General features: G+C 37.2%; 2 protein-coding genes across 2 annotated transcripts; one reads left to right on the top strand and one right to left on the bottom strand.

The window, feature by feature from the left end:
• The first annotated feature begins 144 nt into the window (after positions 1 to 144).
• ighmbp2 (immunoglobulin mu DNA binding protein 2) lies at positions 145 to 10,148 on the top strand. Its single transcript, XM_052097235.1, is given in 11 exon segments — positions 145 to 397; positions 507 to 672; positions 793 to 976; positions 1,700 to 1,797; positions 1,954 to 2,111; positions 2,210 to 2,359; positions 2,361 to 2,411; positions 3,170 to 3,237; positions 4,388 to 4,506; positions 4,682 to 4,776; positions 10,020 to 10,148. Coding segments are annotated over 10 exon segments (1,092 nt in total). The 5' UTR covers positions 145 to 397; positions 507 to 632.
• Positions 8,366 to 20,103, bottom strand: rapsn (receptor-associated protein of the synapse, 43kD). Its single transcript, XM_052097538.1, has 8 exons — positions 19,516 to 20,103; positions 18,436 to 18,774; positions 13,487 to 13,645; positions 11,709 to 11,807; positions 11,341 to 11,463; positions 11,159 to 11,212; positions 10,744 to 10,943; positions 8,366 to 10,255 (listed from the first exon to the last, which is right to left on the bottom strand). Exons 1-8 carry the CDS (start codon positions 19,738 to 19,740, stop codon positions 10,183 to 10,185), a joined length of 1,272 nt encoding a protein of 423 aa, XP_051953498.1. The 5' UTR covers positions 19,741 to 20,103; the 3' UTR covers positions 8,366 to 10,182.
• Between the last annotated feature and the right edge of the window lie 1,957 nt (positions 20,104 to 22,060).

Here is a 22,060-nt window from a genome sequence, read left to right as displayed (position 1 = left end):
ATTCAGTTATACAATTAAAACAATTTCAGTATTAATTCTATATTTGATTCCTATAGTTTGCACTATTTCTGCTCACGGCGGAATTGAGGTTCATAGTGGGATGGCATTTATAGACGGACCAGATCCTAAACATGCGCTGAAACATATAAACAGACATCATACCCGCAATTAGGCACTTGTGTCTCTCAGGAAAAATATTTAATGAAATTATAAAGTTCTGACTGTTTAATAGATCATTTAAAAATCATATTTGCAATGTTGTTTTGAGCAAGCTAACCCTTTCGTGTTACCATTGGAAACATTATTTAACCTGCAGTTACAGTATGGCAATTGAAAACTTTTCCAAAGCGCTTGAGTTCCTTCAGGAATAGAGAGAGGTTAAGCTAGAAGAAACAGGGTAAACGACACATTTGTCCCAATGATCTAGCAATTCTGTCATTTCCACAGCCCAAAATGTATTCAATTTTAGAGGACTTCTTGACTAAATATATTGTTCATATTTGTAGAGCATGGCAGGAGAATTTATCTCCCAAGAATCTACAGAACAATGGAGTGTACCTGCTGAAACTTTAAATAGGAAATCAGCATACTGGAATGTATGGCAAACTTCTAGTTGTTTTTGAACCCAGGAAATGTATAGGACAGTTCTTCCCAGCAACACCTTTGGACCTGGTGAGACATTATTCCATTTTAGAACATATTATAGAACACAGAGCTGTTTCACCATTTACGTTCACTTCACAAGTGTTGAATAAAAGTTTTTCTTTGTTCTTTTTTCTGGTGATATAATAGGTTTGTATCAATCTGAGGGTCAGGATCAGTTCTCTCAACTAGGCTCAGGTGTAGTGACTCGTGTTACTCAGACATCTGTGACATTGGCTTTCGATGGCACACAAGATGGTATAAACTTGGAAAGAGATGGACTCTACAATATTATGAAGTTGGCAAATGATGTGACCTACAGGCGACTGACAAAGTTTGTGCACTTATAAGTTCAGTTCATATTCTAGTGTCATTAATAAAAAGAAAAAAACTTGTTACGGATTCCTTTTCTCTGAAAAATCAAGTGTCCAAAATCAGAAGTGTCATTTAATAAAAATCAATAATACTCTGACAAGATAAGTCAGAGTATTATTTATTTATCATTATTTCCCCACTCAGTTAATTGTGTTGGCTAAATTAAACCAACATACCATTATTCTACTGACTTTTTCTTTACTAAAATTCCTAAACCAAGACCAAAATGATCAATTGTAACTCTTCCTAGAGCTTTGAAGCTACATCCACCAAACTTTGCACAGATCTTCAAACTGTTCAGACTTGTGTTGCTATATATTTTCTATATGATCAGAATAACGTTTTTTGCACAGTGGATGATCAAAAATCAGAAAAAATTCTCAAAGATTTACATTGACAAAATGTCAGTTGTTAATTCAAAATCCAATTGTCAAATAATTCAAATGTAAACGAACACACACAAGGTGTGCCATATCATGACTTTAGGTTAAAACACAAAATCTTTCCATCTATCTATTTTTCTGATTGTTTTATCAAAAGATCTACTTGACTATCTATCTTTTAAAACATTCAGACTAAGGCTTTGTCAAACGAACATCAAAGTTTGTGTTGACCTAGTTGTGTGAATTATATTGCTGATGTAGAATGTGATATTAGCTTTTTGTTTGTTTCCTGCTTGCAGTGCCTTAAACTCTTTAAATGGATACAGCAGTGGTCCCACAACTCACCTGATCAGTGTCCTCTTTGGTTACTCAGAACCAGGGACATTATCATTTCAACGTAAGCATATAGGCCTACATGGAGTGATATTTTAAAAATCTCTATGAGACTGTTCCAGGAAAATCACCAACCTATGTAACATTTTTAATTTTGTGTGTGAATGTGAGTTATAGAAAAGCTGTTTCGTATCATCTGTTTATGTTTCTACTATTGCAGATGTATTGCAATTTAGCAACATGGATAATTCTCAGAAGGAGGCTGTGTCCTTTGCAATTTCTCAGAAAGATGTTGCAATCATACACGGACCACCAGGCACTGGTAAAACCACAACAGTGGTTGAAGTAATCCTGCAGGCAGTAAAGCAAGGTCAAAAGGTGTGACAGAAAATATTTGATGTTGTTTAAATGCAGTGTTTGATCATAAATGAGGCGAAAAGCTGGTTTACATTATTCAAAATCATAAATGTTAACAGGTCCTTTGCTGTGCTCACTCCAATGAGGCTGTTGATAACTTGGTGGAGCGTCTGGTGAAGAGCAAGTTCAAGGTTTTAAGATTGGGTCATCCAGCCAGTCTGCTTGATTCAAATCAGAAACACTTACTGGATGCTGCACTTGCACACAGTTGTCAACCCCATCATTATTTCTGATATTCGCAAGGACATGGACAAAGCTTTTGTAAGATTTTGATTTCTCTTTTTTTTATTGCAGAATTACAGTATCTGATGTATAGGTCAAGCTGGCGTTGCTGTTTTATACTTGTAGTAGAGGCCAACCAATAGTGGATTTTGCCAATACCAATAACTAAGGTAGTGGAAAAGGCTGATAACTGATTAATTGGCTGATAGTTTTTTTAATTTATAGAATGATAAAACATTTCTTAGTCTTTCCTTACTATAATGGGAATAGACATAGAGGCTACAAGAGTCTTAAATTCATTAAAATCCCAAAAGCAGTTAATAATTAGAAAAATGAAAATCTGGAGCATAACACAGGACTTTTAACAACAACAAGCCCGAAATACACCAGGTACTCTTATTTTCAAATGATGGAGATTTGGCTATGTTACAATGCTCTATATGTAAGTATTTAACAAAAGAAGCTTTTTATATTCTATTTTTATATATTTATATAGAGTGTTATATAAAGATTTCACCAGATGAAGTTTACTGATGAGAAAAAACTTTTGGCATAGATTTTTGCCGATAACCAATAGTTCCAAAAAGCAACTATCCATACCTATTAATCGGTAAAAACAATATATCACTCTACCTCTAACTTGTAGTAGTACAGACCTACCAATGGTATGATCCACTTACATAGGATTAAACTTACACGCCGTATGTAGGAGGTCAGTGTACATTGAATGTTACAAATTATTTCAGAAGTCATTCATATTTTAATTATTTTTTTAAATTCCATTGATTGAAATGAAGAAAGCCTGTGACAAAGGCCAACGGAGCAACCTAAGACTGGAAATCAGGGAACTGCGGCGAGAACTGAGGTCAAGGGAGGTCTTGAAGAGAGCTGATGATATTCTTGCAACTAACATTGGTGAGTTAACCAGTTGTTTAGCAGTCATCTTGTTTTATTTCAGGAAATGTATATACAGTGCATCCGGAAAGTATTCACAGCGCTTCACTTTTTCCACATTTTGTTATTTTACAGCCTTATTCCAAAATGGATTAAATTAATTATTTTCCACATCATTCTACAAACAATACCCCATAATGACAATGTGAAAGAAGTTTGTTTTTGAAACTTATTAAAAATAAAAAACAAAAAAAATCACATGTACATAAGTATTCACAGCCTTTGCCATGACACTCACAATTGAGCTCCTGTTTCCACTGATCATCCTTTAGATGTTTCTACAACTTGATTGGAGTCCACCTGTGGTAAATTCAGTTGATTGGAGATGATTTGGAAAGGCACACACCTGTCTATATAAGGTCCCACAGTTAACAGTGCATGTCAGAGCACAAACCAAGCCATGAAGTCCAAGGAATTGTCTGTAGACCGCCGAGACAGGATTGTATCGAGGCACAGATCTGGGAAAGGATACAGAAAAATTTCTGCAGTATTGAAGGTCCCAATGAGCACAGTGGCCTCCATCATCCATAAATGGATGAAGTTTGGAACCACAAGGACTCTACTAGAGCTGGCCGCCTGGCCAAACTGATTGGGGGAGAAGGGCCTTAGTCAGGGAGGTGACCAAGAACCCGATGGTCTCTCTGACAGAGCTCCAGCATTTCTCTGTGGAGAGAAGAGATCTTCCAGAAGAACAACCATCTCTGCAGCACTCCACCAATCAGGCCTGTATGGTAGAATGGCCAGACGGAAGCCATTCCTCAGTAAAAGGCACATGACAGCCCGCCTGGAGTTTGCCAAAAGGCACCTGAAGGACTCTCAGACCATGAGAATCAAAATTCTCTGGTCTGATGAAACAAAGATTGAACTCTTTGGCCTGAATGGAAGGTGTCATGTCTGTAGGAAACCAGGCACCGCTCATCACCTGGCCAATACCATCCCTACAGTGAAGCTGTATGGGGATGTTTTTCAGTGGCAGGAACTGAGACTAGTCAAGATTTTTCTTATTTAGTCCATAAAAATCTGGTCATTTGACTTTATTTAACTGTTTGCGTCTTGAGTAGAGATCTGGTTGGTGTTGCTGATGTGGAGGAGACTAGAATTCCTCTTCTGCTCATTGACACTGCAGGGTGTGGCCTTAATGAAATGGAGGACACAGATGAGCAGTCTAAAGGCAATCAAGGTTAGTATCAACACCAAGCAACCTTGTTATGACTTTTGATATACTCAAAAGTTTATATTTGAGTATATATTTGAGTTACACATAATAATTGTGGTTCATGCAGATTTGGTGTTATTATTAATTATATTTTATTGTTTGTTTGCTGTAACACACTTTTTGATTTTCCATTCTACAGAAGTAGATATCGTGGCTCTTCATATAAAAGCTCTGACTGACGCTGGAGTTCAAGTCAAAGGCTTGAACTCCATTATTGCACCCTATAACCTCCAGGTGAATTGTCTTTCAAAATACTTACTGATAATGTCTAAAACAGCATTACCAAAACAATATAATATACTTTAAAGGAATAGTCATCATTTACTCACCATTATGCCATCCCAGATGTGTATGACTTTCTTTCATCTGCTTTACTCAAATTAAGATATTCCGAAGTATATTTCAGCTCTTTTGGTCCATACAATGCAAGTGAATGGGTGCAAAATTTAGAAGCTCCAAAAATCACATAAGTCAGCATAAAAGTAATCCATAAGACTCCAGTAATAAATGTCTTCAGAAGTGATATGATGGGTGTGGGTAAGAAACCAATATTTAAGTCCTTTGTTGACTATAAATTCTCCTCCTTGCTCAGTCAATCTCCACTTTAACGTTTTTCTTGCATATTGTCCCCTACTGGGGAAAAATAGTATTTATAGCAACAGCAAAAATAATTTAAATACTTAAATATTGACCTGTTTCTCATCCACACCTATCATATTACTTCTGATGATATGGATTAAAACTCTGTAGTCTTATGGATTACTTTTATGCTCCTTTTATGTGCTTTTTGTGGCATCATTTGTGTTTTGCAGAAGGAAAGTCTTACACATCTGGGATGGCATGAGGGTGAGTAAATAATTAGAGAATTTAAATCTTTGGGTGAACTATCCCTTTAAATATGTCAGCCGTAAATATATTACAGAATTATTGTAGGGATGTATAATTGCACTCCTCTAAAAGTTAACTTAATGGGTAGAAAATTGGAACTCTAAGTTAGATAACTACATGTTCTCTCTGAATGATTGGTGTATTGATCATTCGTGTCAGATGCAACATTACTCAGTTATCCCATAGAGCTTTGAGCTGCTTCCAGTTAATACTAGTTTTGATATATTTAGTTTAGCACATCCTCTCCACAAAAGCATGGGCTTACACAGTTTAGTGTCTCTGCATATACTGTTTATATTCTCTTGTCCACAAGAGGACATTAGAGAGCTCCATGGATTTGGTTAGTGGGAGATTTGAATGGTTAATGCATTAGGATCACTACAGGGGTCAATACTTCTAATAAACACAAGTCATATCACAAGCGATGGTGCAATTTCATTGAACCCTTTGATCCTTGTGAGGGAAAAAAAAAAAGTGCGTGCGTGCACGGATACTGAACTAGAAATCAGAAATGCCTCCACAAAACTATTTTTGTGTGTTTTGTTGTGGTCTGGTTTACACTTCCAGTGTATTGTCTCTAACCCAAGATGATGTCATTGCAGTGTAATATATTAACTTTTATGATAGTCTATTTTCATTCAGAGGCTGAAACAATGTGCAACATGTTTTTTATTATACAATATATGTTGGTATATGAACTGAACAAAATTGAACGAAGAGGAACAAATATCAAACAAAAGGTTTTCTGATGATTAACTGCAGTATGAATGGTATGAATTGAATACTTGGGTATTATTTTACAAAACACCATTGTATGCATAGCGTAAAATATGCATCCATTAGCTGGTAATGCAACTGGGTCTATGAATGAAAGCATCCTTGTACAAAATCAGGAGTAACATGGGTGAACATAGTAGTAAGAGACTTGTAAACTGGGGGCAGCTGGCAGGAAGATGTTTAGAAGCACTTCTCGCTCTCAGACTGCCGTTGTGAAATAAGCTAAATGTTCAAAACAGAGAATGGAGAACCTCCACTGACAATGTAAAATGTCTGCAAAGTTTCAAAAATCAAAGTGCACGACAAATGAAATTATTGTCTCACAAAAGAAAGAACCGATTCTGAACACTTGAAACGAGTCATAGTAATTCCAGACTTACTTCCTTTACTAACCTACGTAATTTGGTTACCAAAAAAACAGTCTCTGGTCTTCATTGGTTGCTCACGAACAGCTTTGACCCGCCCTTAAACACCAGACTATACAGTGGTAGACCAATCACAACAGACTGGGACTCACCACCATTAGAGTACCAGAAGAGTGCAGTTTACACATACCTCACAGCTATCACATATCAGCTGGCTCCCGTTACACTAGCAAAGGAAAAATCAACAAAATAGCTTGCCGGGAGCCGGGGTAGCTCAGCGAGTATTGATACTGATTACCTGCTTAGTTATGCTTAGCACCTCTATGCATGCCTCCACTTCTTCCAATCTCCCTTTTAATTTTTCAAAGGTGTTTTGCTTTTTCAAGGATTGTACCTAGTTGTGAGCTCTTTCTGTGGAGAAAAGTATAAAAAGGCCATTTGTAAACTTTAAAAATATCAGTTTACCAATTATAAAGAGATATTAGATATAAAATACACAGTCACATTGGGGCCTGGGTAGCTCAGGAGTATTGACTCTGACTACCATCTCTGGAGTCATGAATTCCAATCCAGGGTGTGCTGAGTGACTCCAGCCAGTTCTCCTAAGCAATCAAATTGGCCCAGTTGCTAGGGAGGATAGAGTCACATGGGGTAACCTCCTCGTGGTCATGATTAAGTAGTTCTCGCTCTCAATGGGGCGCGTGGTAAGTTGTGCATGGATGGCGGAGTGTAGCATGAGCCTCCACATGCTGTAAGTCTCCGCTGTGTCATACACAATGAGCCAAGTGATAAGATGCGCGGATTGACTGTCTCAGGATTGAGGTGAGTAACGGCGCCACCATGAGGACCTAGTAAGTAGTGGGAATTTGGCATTCCATAATTGAGGAGAAATGGGGATAAAAATACAGTCACTCTATTTTAAATATCTAAAAAGCTGTTATCCACATGTTGTATTGACTATCTGTTTACAGGTTTACTTGCCTTTTATTTCTGATGCTGGCTTTGTTATTGGGCAGTACTCATGATTTGCATGGCTCCTTGATGAAGTCCAAACAGCACAGATGAGCTCTGCATCTTTCTGAAAAAAGAGCTTCAACTCCTTATTGTGTAATGAGCAGAGGTCCACAGATTTAAACAGGATCTGCTCTGCCCTCTTTTTGAAGATATCTGACAATATCTTTAGATCCAGATTGACTGGAGGCCTGGTTAAGCTCACTGTACGGTGGCACTTAGTACATTGCTGCAATTTCTTACATTCTCAGTGTGTCTGAATGCAGCTTTTACAGAAACTATGTTTGCAATGTAGGATGACAGGGACATCAAAGACCTCACAGAACACACTAGATTGTCCTCGGCGTATGGACATTCCGCTGCCATCAGTGACTGAATTTGTAAATACCAAGTCTTTCTCAACCGTTTTCTTTATAGATCCTTTCCAAACTGAAAGTAGTGTGCCTACTACGACTGACTTGACCTGCTTTTTTGAACCTTCGGGTAGTGTTTCCTCTAAACCTTGTCAGAAATGTTGAAATGTCACTTTGATACTGTGATGCCATGTTTTTTTTTTTTGTGGGTAAATATATATATCTTGGATCTTTCATTCTAAAGTTCTGTTAAATGCAATGATTCATGCATTAAAGAAGCATACTTTTGGAAAGAAACTGATTAAAAAACTTTTATTGCAGATTTACTAGGAAAAAGTCCATTGAATGTGTACACAGGACTTCTTTCTAAATAAACCAATGTTCAGTCTCATTTTTAGAAGATTCTGAAACATATAAATGCTAATTTTGTGAGGATAAAATGTGGAGAGGTAGTCATGATCTGTGATTCACCAGGATGTGAGACAGCTGTAATACACAGCAGGCAGATTGTTAGTAAAGAAGGTGATTAGCTTAGTATTTAAGGAAAAAGTTTCAAACTACAATTTATATAATACATAAAAATAGTAAGTGGATGAAGGTTATTACTAAGAGAAACAAATAAGCAGCATATTTTCATTTTGCTCCCATGTAAAAGTCAACATTTATAAATTTCCATATGTATTTATGTCTATCCATCTGATCACAACCACTAAAATATTTAAAATGTTAAACTGCATATAACAGTTTAATTTTATAAATTATATGGCTTTTTTTTTTCTTTCTTTCTAATGGAATAGTTACAGTGGCACAGAAATATAATCCACTGTTAGAAGTATGAGTCAAAAGAAACATGCACCAGAAATAATTTTAGCAGTTATTAAAAAGTTAGTGAGTTGTTCATTAGTCAATAACAAAAGACTATGAACATCCAACATGTACAAAGTTATAAAATAGTATAATTGATTATAAATTAAATATTATCCATCATATATCTCGTTATGTGTGGGATAAAGGAAATAGCTGAACATTGTTGTATTGTTATCATAGTAAAATAATTTATCAGACATACTGTACAAGGATTTGCTTACATTTATTTTTGAATAAAAACTGAAAGAATTTACCCACAAAGTAAATCTGGGCCACTGTAATTTACCTCAGTACTTTCCATCTTGGGAACAGGTATAAAACCATTTGTCAGTTAATTATAGATCGCATCCTCTTACAGTATGTGAATCATGTCTCAGTTGTTAACTGAAAAGTCTAAGGTTTTAGAAAACAAGGGAGATACATTTTAAATGTGATCTCTGCAAACTATATTTCTGCCAACTATAACTGCACATCCCATAATTGCATTTTTGAAAAATAAACTACATTTCACATTCTGTTGATTTTGATATAAAGTATAAAGAACAGTATTTAAATTTTCTTCTAAATTATTCAAAATTACTATTATCAGAAACATTGTAATACTATAAGAGTACAGTATAAGATTGTAGATAAAAGAAATAATATAATAAATAATTGTCATATAAATAGTTAACAAAATGTATAATTGGTCAAGTTAATAAGTTGAACACATGCCCCATTCAGAAAATGACTATTCACTAACTGACAAAACAGGAGGGCAGTTAGAGACGTCTGAGCTTTCTACAAAACACACACAAAAAAAACTTCAAACAAAATTATATAGAACTAACATGTCTGATATTGACAAAAACTGTTCTCCTTTTAAAATTACATAAAACATGGCATTAACAAACGATATACACAATCTGAAGAAATCACATTGGGTTTGTTGCTGAAGTAATTGCTTGGAAAATTATAAATACACAATATTAACACAAGACATGTTTGTTGAAGTTCTGCATTGAGGCAAATGTCCAAGGAGACAACCACATGCTATGTAAAGCTCTCACCTCTTTGGCAAATATCCACAGCAATACTGTACTGTCCAGCGAGAAGCTGTTTTGACGTTTCTGTCCTACACTGATGCAGCGATGTGTGAGCATTGTGAGGTCAATTCAGTATTCACAGCAAGAGGTGATCGATTTCTCTTAGTGACTTCTCTGTGTTGGACTATTAGTCCATATCTTGTCATTTCCACATTATATCCAGTTGCCATAACGACATGATGGAAACACTCCCTATGTCCACTTCGAAAGCTTCCTGGAAGAAGGTTCTGGATCTTTTGCCCCCAGATGAGTCACTGTGATGGGATTCAACCAGTATGTCCAAGTCTGTTAACCTCATACAAAACCCAGTTTCACTGATGAGCAATGACATTTTGGGCAGCCCTTTGTGCCATTTGTCTGTAGACACCTAGATAGAGAACAAAACATAGTGAGCTGTGTAGTTCCTCCTGATAGGAGAGGACTAGAGGTTTAGAATAGAGGATTTGAATTTGAGTAAAAAATTAAAAAAGATCTGTGGTTAACATTACTGGAAGGGACTTTCAAATTTTCAACAAACATTACACACAGTCATACCTCAAGTGTGAATTCTGAAAGCATTGTGTGCTTTTAAAACTAAAGTCTCTATCAAGTTGCTGCATAAGGACACTTATTACAGGGACAATCCCCCTGGAGCAACACGGAATTAAGTGCCATGCTCAAGGACGCAATGGTGGTGGCTGTGGGGATCGAACCAGCGACCTTCTGATTAACAGTTATGTGTTTTAGCCCACAACGCCAACCTCACTCCAAAATATTGAATAGATATTCTTGAGGTAACACATGGCTCAAAGATGCCAATTCCCTTCTGGCTTTTAGGACTGCAAATTGAACAGCTTAAAACACATGAATACATACTTGAGGTGAAAAATGTGAGAACAAGGCAAGGCCTGCAGCTGCTGGTTCTTCTCTCCGATAGACTCCCCACACATGCCACAGTAGAGCTCCAGCTCTTCCACACACTGCAGGAATTTCACCACCTGCTCTCTCAACTCGTCCTGCTGCTCCTTACAGCGGTAGATGCTTTCACACAGGCTGTGCACCTTCAGATTACACAGCTGGACAAGAAGAGCACAGAGGATCAGTGGGATCAAAGCTCTGGCTGCTGAGTAGAATGCAAACCTATTCATTTGACTGTGCATTTGACTGAGCTTGGCTTTATCTTCTGAATGTGTTTAATATTATGTCATCAAAGCTCGAACCACTTTGATGCAGTATTGGCAATTCGATGCTTATATTTGTCTTATTCTAAAATAGTAGCACCAACATGCACCTTATTTCCAATTGCCTCAGCCAGATCATGTGCTCGTTGCAATGAGTCCAGAGCCTGTAGGAGTGATACAAACAATACATACAGTATAAACAAACACCATCTAAGATATTTAAGATGTGCTAATCACAAATGTTCATTCATGAGGTTGCATGAAAAGTGCACTATCAAATCAGCTTATCAACCTTATCGTATTCCTTCTGCAGAACCCAGCACTTCCCCATTCCTACATAGATATAAGCTTGTCCAAGTCGATTACCAATTTCTGACATTATACACATGGAGGACTCATACCGAGGGAATGCTTTCTGTTTGGAATATGAGGGCACAATTAAAACATTACTAACATAAGCAACACATATAAAAAAAAAATCAAGTATTCTGCAAAAATGTGTAGGTAGGCCTGCAGTAAAATTAATCGCAATTATTGTCACAAGGGCTCCCAAGTAATATTACCTACATGAAAGCAGACAAAAAAAAAAAAAAAAAAACATGAATGCAACCAATATACTGGAAATAACCCTAACATTAGGAAAAAGTGACCTTAACTTACATCAACATCTTTTTGACAGCGATGGATGTCAGCAAAGTTAAGCAGACACAATGCCTGAAGAGGCCTATCTCCATGCTGCAATGCAATCTTCATTGATTCCTGATAGATTAAGAATATTGCAAATATTAAGGAAACGTGTGTGTTTTCCCCCCACAAGAGCACAATTACTAAACTACATACCATAAACCTACAGCATATTATTATTTACAATAGTATTTATTATTTTATTAATAAAAATGTAAATAAGAAATATAAATTAAATAATTAATTATTAAATAAATAATTTAAAGAATAATGTTTTTTATTATTAATTAATAAAATGACTTAACTCCACGTTTAACATAGTTTTTTTAACCTTGTTTTTCTTTTCTTTTTTCTTGTTTTTTTTGTTTCTGAGCCTTGTTGCTTGTTTTTAATTATCTTACCAATATCATTTGAATATAATTCCTTATCATAGGAACAACAGTACATCAAGTGTTTAACAGCCCCACATTGCACATATTTTTATATATTCTCTTTATATCTCTATAACCTTAGATATTCCCACAGTTATTGGATGTGAGTCAAATCACCTTCAATACCACACTCAAATTAGATGTCTAATCTCCAACCTTCAGATGCTCTTTGACTTCACATTTCGCTGAAATTTCGTAATAAGAAGTATATTTCAGGCAGGGGCTACAAATTATCCTGAAGTTCCCACTTGTACAGCGAGGTCTAAAACCTGCACGACAGCTGGAATGTGCCCTGGGCTAATCCCCACTGAAAGGCATCTGTAAATCATTTTAGCAGACATCACATTGTGACAATCACAGTCCACAGCTATGAACGTCTGTTATATTTCTCTCCTGGTCATTAGCGAGGGGCTAAGGGTAAGCTCTGTTCTTCATTAACACTCCTCCCATACAGCACTTAAGCAGGATGGACTCTCGACTGGCATATTTTTATCAGCCATAGTAAAGGGGGCTGGTCGAGGGGGCTGGCACAACAAGGCCTTCAAATAGTTGCACCTGTCAGTTGTGACATGCCCCCCTCTATCACATAACTATGAGCAGCAGAGAGTCAGAGGCCAGGGTTATGCCAAGGGGATTGGTAAATATGATCAACATGTGGCATCCTGGGGATTAAGGTGATGCTACCTAAAATTTGTTTAGGTGACTACTGACACAGACTGTGGTATGGCTGTGTTTCCAATATTTGTACGTTTAGGATGCAGTCAAAACTTACATTTAAACTATCCCTGAATCAGAATGTTCATGTAGTTCAAGATAAGATTTTTATAATGGTTTGGTAGACATTAAACTTTTATTTTAATATGGTTTCATATCTGCAATACAAATAATGTGTGGCACTAGTGTCACCAAACAGAACTGCAAAAATACTAATTGTTTTCAAACTCCTGAACACTCCCCCCATCTGCCATTGGTCGACCAAACAGATAGTACCACCCCAACTTTCTTTCATCATCGAACAGATAAGGAAGATGTTAGGCAGAATTCACCATTCACTTTCATTGTATGGAAAAAAGATGCAATAAAAAGAAAATCGTGACTGAGGCTAACATCTTCTTTTGTGCTCCAAAGAAGAAAGAAAGTCATACGGGTTTGGAAAGACATGAGGGTGCGTAAATGATGACAGAATATCCATTTGTGGTTGAACTGTTCCTTTAAACTGGGATAGGAGAAAGTATTTTAACACTGAAATAAATGACACTAGCATTAAAAAAAATATAAAAAATAGTCAACATTTAGCTGTCATCATGAACTAGATGTTTGTACCTCACAGCATTCCATTGCATCTGGCAAGCGCATTAGCTTCCTGTAGGCCACCGACATGTGGTACTGGCTCATAGCACGGTACTTTAGACTCCACCCCTTACCATAGTCGTTTACAAGTTCAGCTGCTTTGCAAGGAAAGAAGAGTGCTTTCTCATAATCCTGCAACAGCACAAACATACAGATATGGACACTTTTTAGCAGCATAAATTATAACAACATAACATACATATAACAAAGCCATCTCATGCATATAGTATTTTATGGAATGATGGTAGGCCTACATAACTACGGAGCCCGGGAAGTCACCTGTTGGGAAAAAAAAAAAAAAAACAATCCGTGGCGACGGTTTTGCAATCCGTCCGCTGAGTTTATAAACTGTACTCATGAATTCTGAAACTGTTCCCTCGGTTTAACAAATCGTGCTCCCGGATTAATAAACCGTACCCACGAGTTCCTAATCCGCGCTCTCAGATTTGTAAACCGTGCCTTCAGTTTTTGCAATCTGTACCCACAAATTCATAAACCGTTCCCACGGGTTTGTAAACTGTACTCACGAATTTGTGGCTCGCCCTCATTTTCGAAGAACACCAGGAGGTACGTTGTTAACGAATCTTATTGTATATTGTTTTATTGTGTATTATGTGTAATAGGCCTACATAAAATTGTCTTAACTGCGTCTGCATGCTTCAAGTGATTCTCAATTTAGCGGGTATGGGGTGGAATATAGGCCTACGATTTAATATGAATGACGTGCATCCAAATCTTTTGTTTATTTGTGATAATCTTAGCACTTTATTATTATTGTCTAACCTGTATTATGGCTGATATTTGACGAATTGCTTTGTTCCTTTTTTTGTAAGTTTTGGACAAAAGCGTCTTCTAAATATGTAGCCTTAATACACAATAAAAAAATATTGTCTAACCTGTATTATGACTGAAATTTGACTAATTGCTGTTACTTTTAAGTCGTTTTGGATAAAAGCATCTTCTAAATATGTAGCCTAAATGTAATAATAATAATATTATTATTATTTGAGTTTAATTTTTATATAACCTAACCTTTTACAGGTTTGGAAATTTGTTTGTGTTATATTTCTTTTTTTATATGTGAAGTCTTTTTTGATTATTCTATAATACTGAAGTTATTCCCCCAAAGAAATTGACTTTAAAAGATACAAATTTGACCATTCAGTGTAGGGTTTAAGTAAATTGTACAGAATACTGCTCAATGCTCCTCTCTCTCTCTCTCTCTCTCTCTCTCTCTCTCTCTCTCTCTCTCTCTCTCTGTTTACCCTTAGGCTTCCATCCACCTTTAGCTCATCATTTATTTCTTACCTATAGGATGGACAGATTTGGACTAATTCAACATTACTTTGACCTGGATCTAAAGTATGAAGAAATCCTTCATATTCATATTTTAAGTGTTAAACACAGGATTATTATCAGCATGAAGACACTTAAAAAAATGACAACTTGTTTGATGTTATTCAGTTTGTTAGAGAAGAGCTCCAAGGCTCAGGAGCATTGCATGGATATAGATGGATGTACAGTAAATGCAAGGAAAGAGGACTTCATGTGCGCAAAGAAGACATCCGCCTCATTCTGTCCACTCTTGACCCATTGGGCACCAAAATGCGAAGAAAAAGAAGACTGCACAGAAGAGCGTACTTTTCAAAAGGCCCCAACTTTATATGGCATGTTGACTCTTATGACAAATTGAAGCCATCTGGCATTTGTATCAATGGGGCAATTGATGGATTTGCAAGGAGAATACTATGGTTGAATGCATACTGCACAAGCAGTGACCCTAAAGTCATAGGGGGTTACTTCCTTGAGACAGTAAGAAGTCTTGGTGGCTGTCCTCGAATCCTGAGAGCAGATATGGGAACAGAAAACAGCACCATTAGGGATATGCAGCGGTATTTGCGATGTAGCGATGATGATCCACTGGCTGGAGAAAGAAGCTTTATCTATGGAAAAAGTACGGCCAACCAGAGAATTGAGAGCTGGTGGGGTATTCTTAGAAAAGAGTGTGTGGAACTTTGGCTTGAATATTTTCACCAAATTAAAGATGAAGGAAAATTTGATGGCAGCTGGTTGGACAAGAACCTTGTTTTATTCTGTTTCCTGGGCTTGATCCAGGTAAATAGTGAATGTTTCTCTCTCTCTCACTCACACACACACACACACACACACACACACACTCACTCACTCACTCACTCACTCACTCACTCACTCACTCACAATAGTGATTTAATAAACAATACTTTAAAACAAGGCTTCCCACTGTTTGTGACTTTTACAGGAAGATCTGGATTCCACCAAAGACACTTGGAACAGCCACCTGATTCATCCTTCAAGGAACCGCCTTGTACCCCATGGTCAACCAGATGTCATGTACACCCTACCTGAATTATATGACACAGAAGACTACATATACTATGTACTGGTGGCAGACTGTGCCACCTGTGAAGATCAATGTATCCATCGCTCTGATGTTGCTTGTGATGAGGACGTCTTCACCCTTTGTGCACACATCATGGCCCAACATCACCTCAGGCTTCCCAAGGATAGGTACACAGCGTTTGATCTCTACCTTGCACTAAGACAAGAGCTTACTACAGTGTTAAATGTTGTGAGATAAATACATGCTGAGAAATCAATCAGTATTAAGAAAGTTATTATGGACTGTACTTAAATTCTTTAATTATTAGAGTTACAGTAATTTCAGGGAACACCAGCCAATGTAGTCAGGTGATGGCTTTTATCTGTTTTTTTTCTTTTTACGTTATTCATCAGTTTTGTCTCTTTAATGTTATTGCTGTGATCTTGTATACTACATATTTAATTAAAAGATGACAGAATTTATTTTGTATCTTTTGTTTATTTTTTTAAACTCTGTATTCAGTAGAACATCTTTAATTAATAAACTTCGAACATTGTTGCTTTTGTAAACTTTGTAAGGACAATTTTTCCTCTTTTTTTAGAACAATGTAATAATTTTACATTGAAACACTGCTGTAACAACATTTGTGCATTTTATGACTCATTATATTGATGTGCAAGTATAAGAAAACAAATAACAAATACTCTCAAGAAAACTACTGCTGCACATACTGTCTGACCACCTCGCACAAACACAACATTGAGAATAATATTAGATAAAGATAATGAATATAACAGACATTTATCATTTTCGTTTTTTAGAAAATTTAGGAAATTATCCATTTTTGAAAAATATAGTTTATAAACACCGTACTATGTATCCCGCACCGTAACAGATGGCCTGGTTGAATCTGCCGGCACAGACTGGGGGAGGAGCCACAAATCCGTGAGTACAGTTTACAAACCCGTGGGAACGGATTGCGAAAGCGTGGGCACGGTTTACAAATCTGAGAGCGCGGATTAGGAACTCGTGGGTACGGTTTATTAATCCGTGAGCACGATTTGTTAAACCGAGGGAACAGTTTGAGAATTCGTGAGTTAAGTTTATAAACTGAGCGGACGGATTGTTTTTTTTTTCCCCAACAGGTGAATTCCCGGGCTCCGGCCGTACATAACACAACAACCAAATTTTAGCAAATAAAATACAATTTCTCCCAAAATTACCACATATAAAGAAGACTCTGTCTGATACACTTACAAATATATACTGTATATATATATATATATATATATATATATATATATATATATATATATATACACACACACACAAAATCATCATTTAGCTCATTTCCTTATGGCAGGGAGATATAACTATGTGACAGCTAAAAGAGGCCATCTTATATGGCCATTATTGTTCTTAGTAGCTCTGCTACATTCTCTGTATGACTTTCCATCACATACTTAGTACAGCAGTCCTTCCTGTGAATCCAAGGGATTTGCTCTCTTTAAATCCCTGGTGTCAAGGTGAGTACAAAGGCCTATATCTTGCAAAACCTACTTTGTCTGACTTGCAATTGGATACACTGTACGTAACATGTAGGCAGTTTGCTTGCAATGCAAAGAGTGCCTTCTACTCTGTCAGTGAATTAGAACATAACCAACTGTAGGCCAAAGGGGAACCAGGCTTACACCATGTCCTCACTATGCCAAATGTGACAAGTTTCTAGTGACAAGCAATTTGTCTGTCCACACTGAACACAAAATTGCAGTGAGACGTGACACACTCACAACCAATTAAAACATATTTGATGCCTAATTACAGTTATGTGGAGTGGGATTTTATACTAATGAGATTTCAATTAGGGTTCAACTACCCAATGCGACACAGCAGAAATCAACATGATCGCACATGAAATTGACACGCTGCTTCTGAATTTTCATGTACCCTGAATTCGACTCCATACTGCCAAACTACTGACAAATACCATCCCATAATACATTTTAACTACATTTTACTTTTCCTAGTGGCGATACTGATAGAGTATTGTGAGCAATCATGGCGACATGGGTTCTGGTCCCATGGAAACCAGGAAGTAATTATAATCACATAAACAATGGTGAGTACAATTCAGAAGTTGTGTTTCTGGTCTATATTTACGTTTTTACCTCATTGACAGTTAGGTTTGGGTTAGGGAGTAAAGTTTATAAAATATGCATTATTGTATTACATAATTTAAAACTAAAAATACAAATCACTTTTGATGCTACCCTGTTATCGTTTCACTGCAACAACACTTCCAGCTTTGGCCACAGAGGGCAGTGGTGAATTTTTTGATAAGCAAGACTGATATCAGTTGCAGAACTTTTAACCTCCTGGTGACGAATTCACATTGAAACCAAGCAATCGATAATATACTGACACTCGATGCAGTCACAGAAAAAAACCTAGATTAACATGGAAAGCATTCTTCAATTCATAGAGTAATGAGGATCCAAACACAAATTATTTAGCTTTCTCATAATATGTAGTTAAGTACGTAATATAATTTTAGTGGTGATACCTTAAGATGGATGTAGAAGTTGCCCAAACTGCAACAAACCCTGCACTCCAGCATCTTGTCGTCATTGTTGTGAGCATATCGCAGGGCCTTCTCGTAGCTGACCAAAGCCTTTTGGAAGACGCTAAGGCCCAGATAGGCATTGCCCATGCTCAGACACACTTGCCCATTGAGCTGTAGGCTAACAGTAGTGCCCTGCATATTTAAGCAGGTCTCGCAATATGAGACAGTTTTCTGGAATTCACAAAGCTTCTCATTGCTGCGTGCCAAGTTTAGGTAGCCCTCTGTCAAATAATCCGGGTCTTCCATCTCTCTGGCTGTGCTTATCTGAGCTAGCGAGTACTGTATGTTTCAGTTTAAGGGGACAGAAAACAATGGAAATTTGTTCATTATTCACTCTGCAGAAAATAATAAAATTACAGGCAACTACTATACAAAACGTTCTTATGTTCAAATATTTACCAAAGGGCAGAATGAATCTTGATGTAACCTGACATAATGTATGTATGTAGTACTACTGTTGAAATTGTCTTCATTCCACAACACATATCCAGAGAAGTGGGCATATGTTATAATTATTATTAATATGTGATTTAAACATAAAACAGTAATTTAAACATAACATCTTGGAAAGTTAGTTTTTACTGAAATCTCTGCAGATGAAAGCAGGTCCTTTGCAAGGAGGCTTTTGTAAACAAGATGCTCCGTGCTGAGGATCATATTGCATGTGGCTCTGCTTAGCCCTAACTATGGAAGTTACATATTATTAACTTGTCCTGCAAGTATTAACATTGGTATGTATATGTTTTAGCAATTTAGAACAACGAGGTTATATGTAAATCAGTGCAGTTATTAGTCAATCATCGCTTGTCTCATTATGTGTATATATATCTTGTTCATCAGATCAAACTGACGAAAAACAGAATGTACTCCACATCACAGGCAATGGATCAAAAATCAACTAATTAAAATCATTAAATTAGACTACTTTGAAAATATCAAGATCTTACCAATGTAAGAGAGAGCAGGGAGGGCAGTTGAGTTGTTCTGAGTTGCATGTGAAAAGATATAAGTGTCTCTTACCTGTAGCATCTCTTTATATTTCCCCATTTCTGAATGTGCTGTGATCAGACACCCTAAGACTCGAAACTTCCCCCCAGGATCAGATGTCTTCCTTAACACTTTCATCCAGACATATAATGACTTTTCTGTATCATTAGACTGGTACAGCCTCAATCCCTTCTCAATCTGCTGTTTGGTTTGGTCCTGACCCATTTCTACGACAAAGTCCTTCATAAAAATAATCATCCGTCTGTCTCTTCGGCCCTCCAGGGAAGTGCAAGTGTACCAATTTCTACTTGTACATTAACACAAAAAAAGAAGACGTGTTAACAACAATCCACCCCAGTGCTGGGCACCCACTTGCTTCCTCCTCTAATCCACAACTGTCAGCTTTGGGGTGCAAAGAGATGTAGAAGAAACTGGATCCACAGCATGCGGGGGCTTCAGAGTCAAGATCCCCATTGCTCCTCACATTGAGAGAACTTTTAAAAGATCATGAGAATCACACATGATCTCTTAAAAACCCAACCACAATCCCTTCAGAAAGCTGGTAAAGAAAGTTCAAGGAAAAATGCTACACTAAAGAAACAAGTCCCTATCCAAGGTGCTGGCAATGATCTCCCAGAATATCCTTCCACACCCGAGAGGGAGGAATTCTCAGTACCCTTACTACCCTACAAACCACCCCTTCATCTCTCTCCTCCCTCCCACTGCAGTGCTGGCGCTACAGCAGATGGCCTTGTCACTCTGGACCATGTGTCCCTGCTGGAATCCAGCTTCAGCCTCTGAAAAGATCCAAGGTCACAAAAGAAGCGTATCCGCCGATCTTCATACCAAGAGAACTGTCTTTCACTTCCACATCCACAATTTGTCAAGAGGGTTAAGCTACACAACAATAAACTACCCTTAATAAAAGAACACATCAGGAAATATTCAATCTGAGCTACTGCAGATGTTTGGGCATCATTTCAGCAAGTCTAAAAACAGCCAGATATTTCACAATGGTGAATCGGAGCAAGTGAAGCGGTCTTCATAGTGGCTGGTGGTTCCTGTGGGTGGGTCTTGTTAAGCCGCTTGGTGTGCCACCTCCCAGCCCCCCAGCCTTGGTGTCAGCAACCGATGCTTGAAATAGTTCACGAAGTATGACATGGTATTTGTCTTAAGTTACAGTACCACTGCTTCTTGAAACACATCAATGGGATCAAATTGTCAGGTTCTCAACTAAACCTGGCATTCTCCCTCCCTTCCTTCCCCCCTCACACCCAGCTTTGTGGATACAAATAGGAGTATTTACCACCTTGCCATTCACAAGATAGTTCATCTGTCCAAAGATAAACGTCTGATGGTTGAAAGTCACGTCTTTGCTATAACACAATTCCTGAAATGCTAACACACTGCCTCAGCACTTTGTGGGGACTGTGGTCCGTGTAACAAATAGTAGCCAATTTAGCAATTACATGTAATCAATCTATCTTTACTTTGTATACACATATAGAATAGAAAGAGGTTTTGTATCATTTATGCTATGATATAGGATATGATCATTTGGCCAGTGATTTCAGATATCAGATTTAGCAAAACAGCATAAAAGTGTTTACTCACCCTCATGCCATACCAGATGTGTATGACTTTTTTTCTTATGCGGATCACAAATTTGGATTTTTAGAAGAATATTTAAGCTCCGTAGGTCCATATAATGCAAGTGAATGGGTGCCAAAATGTTGACACTCCAAAAAGCACATAAAGGCATAATAAAGGTAATCTATACGACTCCAAACTGATCAATAATTAAGTCTTTTGTTTGTTTTTTTTTGCCAGAATTTCATCTCCCTGCCCAGTAGGGGGCAATATGCATGAAGAATGTGAATCACCAAAAATACAAGAAGAAGAATGTGAAAGTTAAAGTGGAGATTGACTGAGCAGGGAGGAGAATGTATGGTAAAAAATGGACTTAAATATTGAACTGTTTCTCACCCACACCTATCATATCACTTCTGAAGACATGGATTTAACCACTAGAGTCGTATTAATTACTTTTATGCTGAGTAATGTGATTTCTGGCACCCATTCACTTGTATTATATGTAGCTACAGAGCTGAGATATTATTCTAGAAATCTTAATTTGAGTTCAGCAGATGAAAGAAAGTTGTCCACATTTTTGTTCAGGTTGAATGCACATCCCGTACACAAGAGTGGCCCATTCCCGGAGGTACAAACTGTGGCACACTTTCCCCATGAAATCAGTATTTTAATGCATTGTGTGGGATGGCATAAGGGTACGTAAATGCTGAGAGAATTTTCATCTTTCGGGGAACTATTCTTTAGTATTATCCTAAAGATATCCTTTGGTATTAGTTTACCCAAAAAGAACATTCTGTCATTATTTTACTGTTATCATTTAGAATTTTATCCTTAGTATCCTTTTGCTTTCATTGAAAGGAAGTGTAAGAAAGAAAGAAAACATTTGCAGTGAAAGTGAATGGTGACTGAGAATTACATTGTCCCAAAGATCTCCTTTTGTGTTCTGTGGAAGAAAAAATTGTAAAATGAGCTTGGAACAACTCTA

The sequence above is a fragment of the Xyrauchen texanus genome, chromosome 29, assembly GCF_025860055.1.
Source record: "Xyrauchen texanus isolate HMW12.3.18 chromosome 29, RBS_HiC_50CHRs, whole genome shotgun sequence".
NCBI lineage: Eukaryota > Metazoa > Chordata > Actinopteri > Cypriniformes > Catostomidae > Xyrauchen > Xyrauchen texanus.
The sequence above is the reverse complement of the archived record's forward strand: the minus strand, read 5'-3'. Positions and strand labels throughout refer to the sequence as shown.

Bases quoted from the DNA above. Each gene is read 5' to 3' on its own strand.
- rapsn (XM_052097538.1), bottom strand. From the start codon at position 19,740: ATGATTATTTTTATGAAGGACTTTGTCGTAGAAATGGGTCAGGACCAA. The intron at 18,775-19,515 runs GTAAGAGACACT...TGAAACATACAG, and splicing joins AATATAAAGAGATGCTACAG to TACTCGCTAGCTCAGATAAG. The intron at 11,808-13,486 runs GTACAAACATCT...TTAATCTATCAG, and splicing joins ATGCAATGGAATGCTGTGAG to GAATCAATGAAGATTGCATT.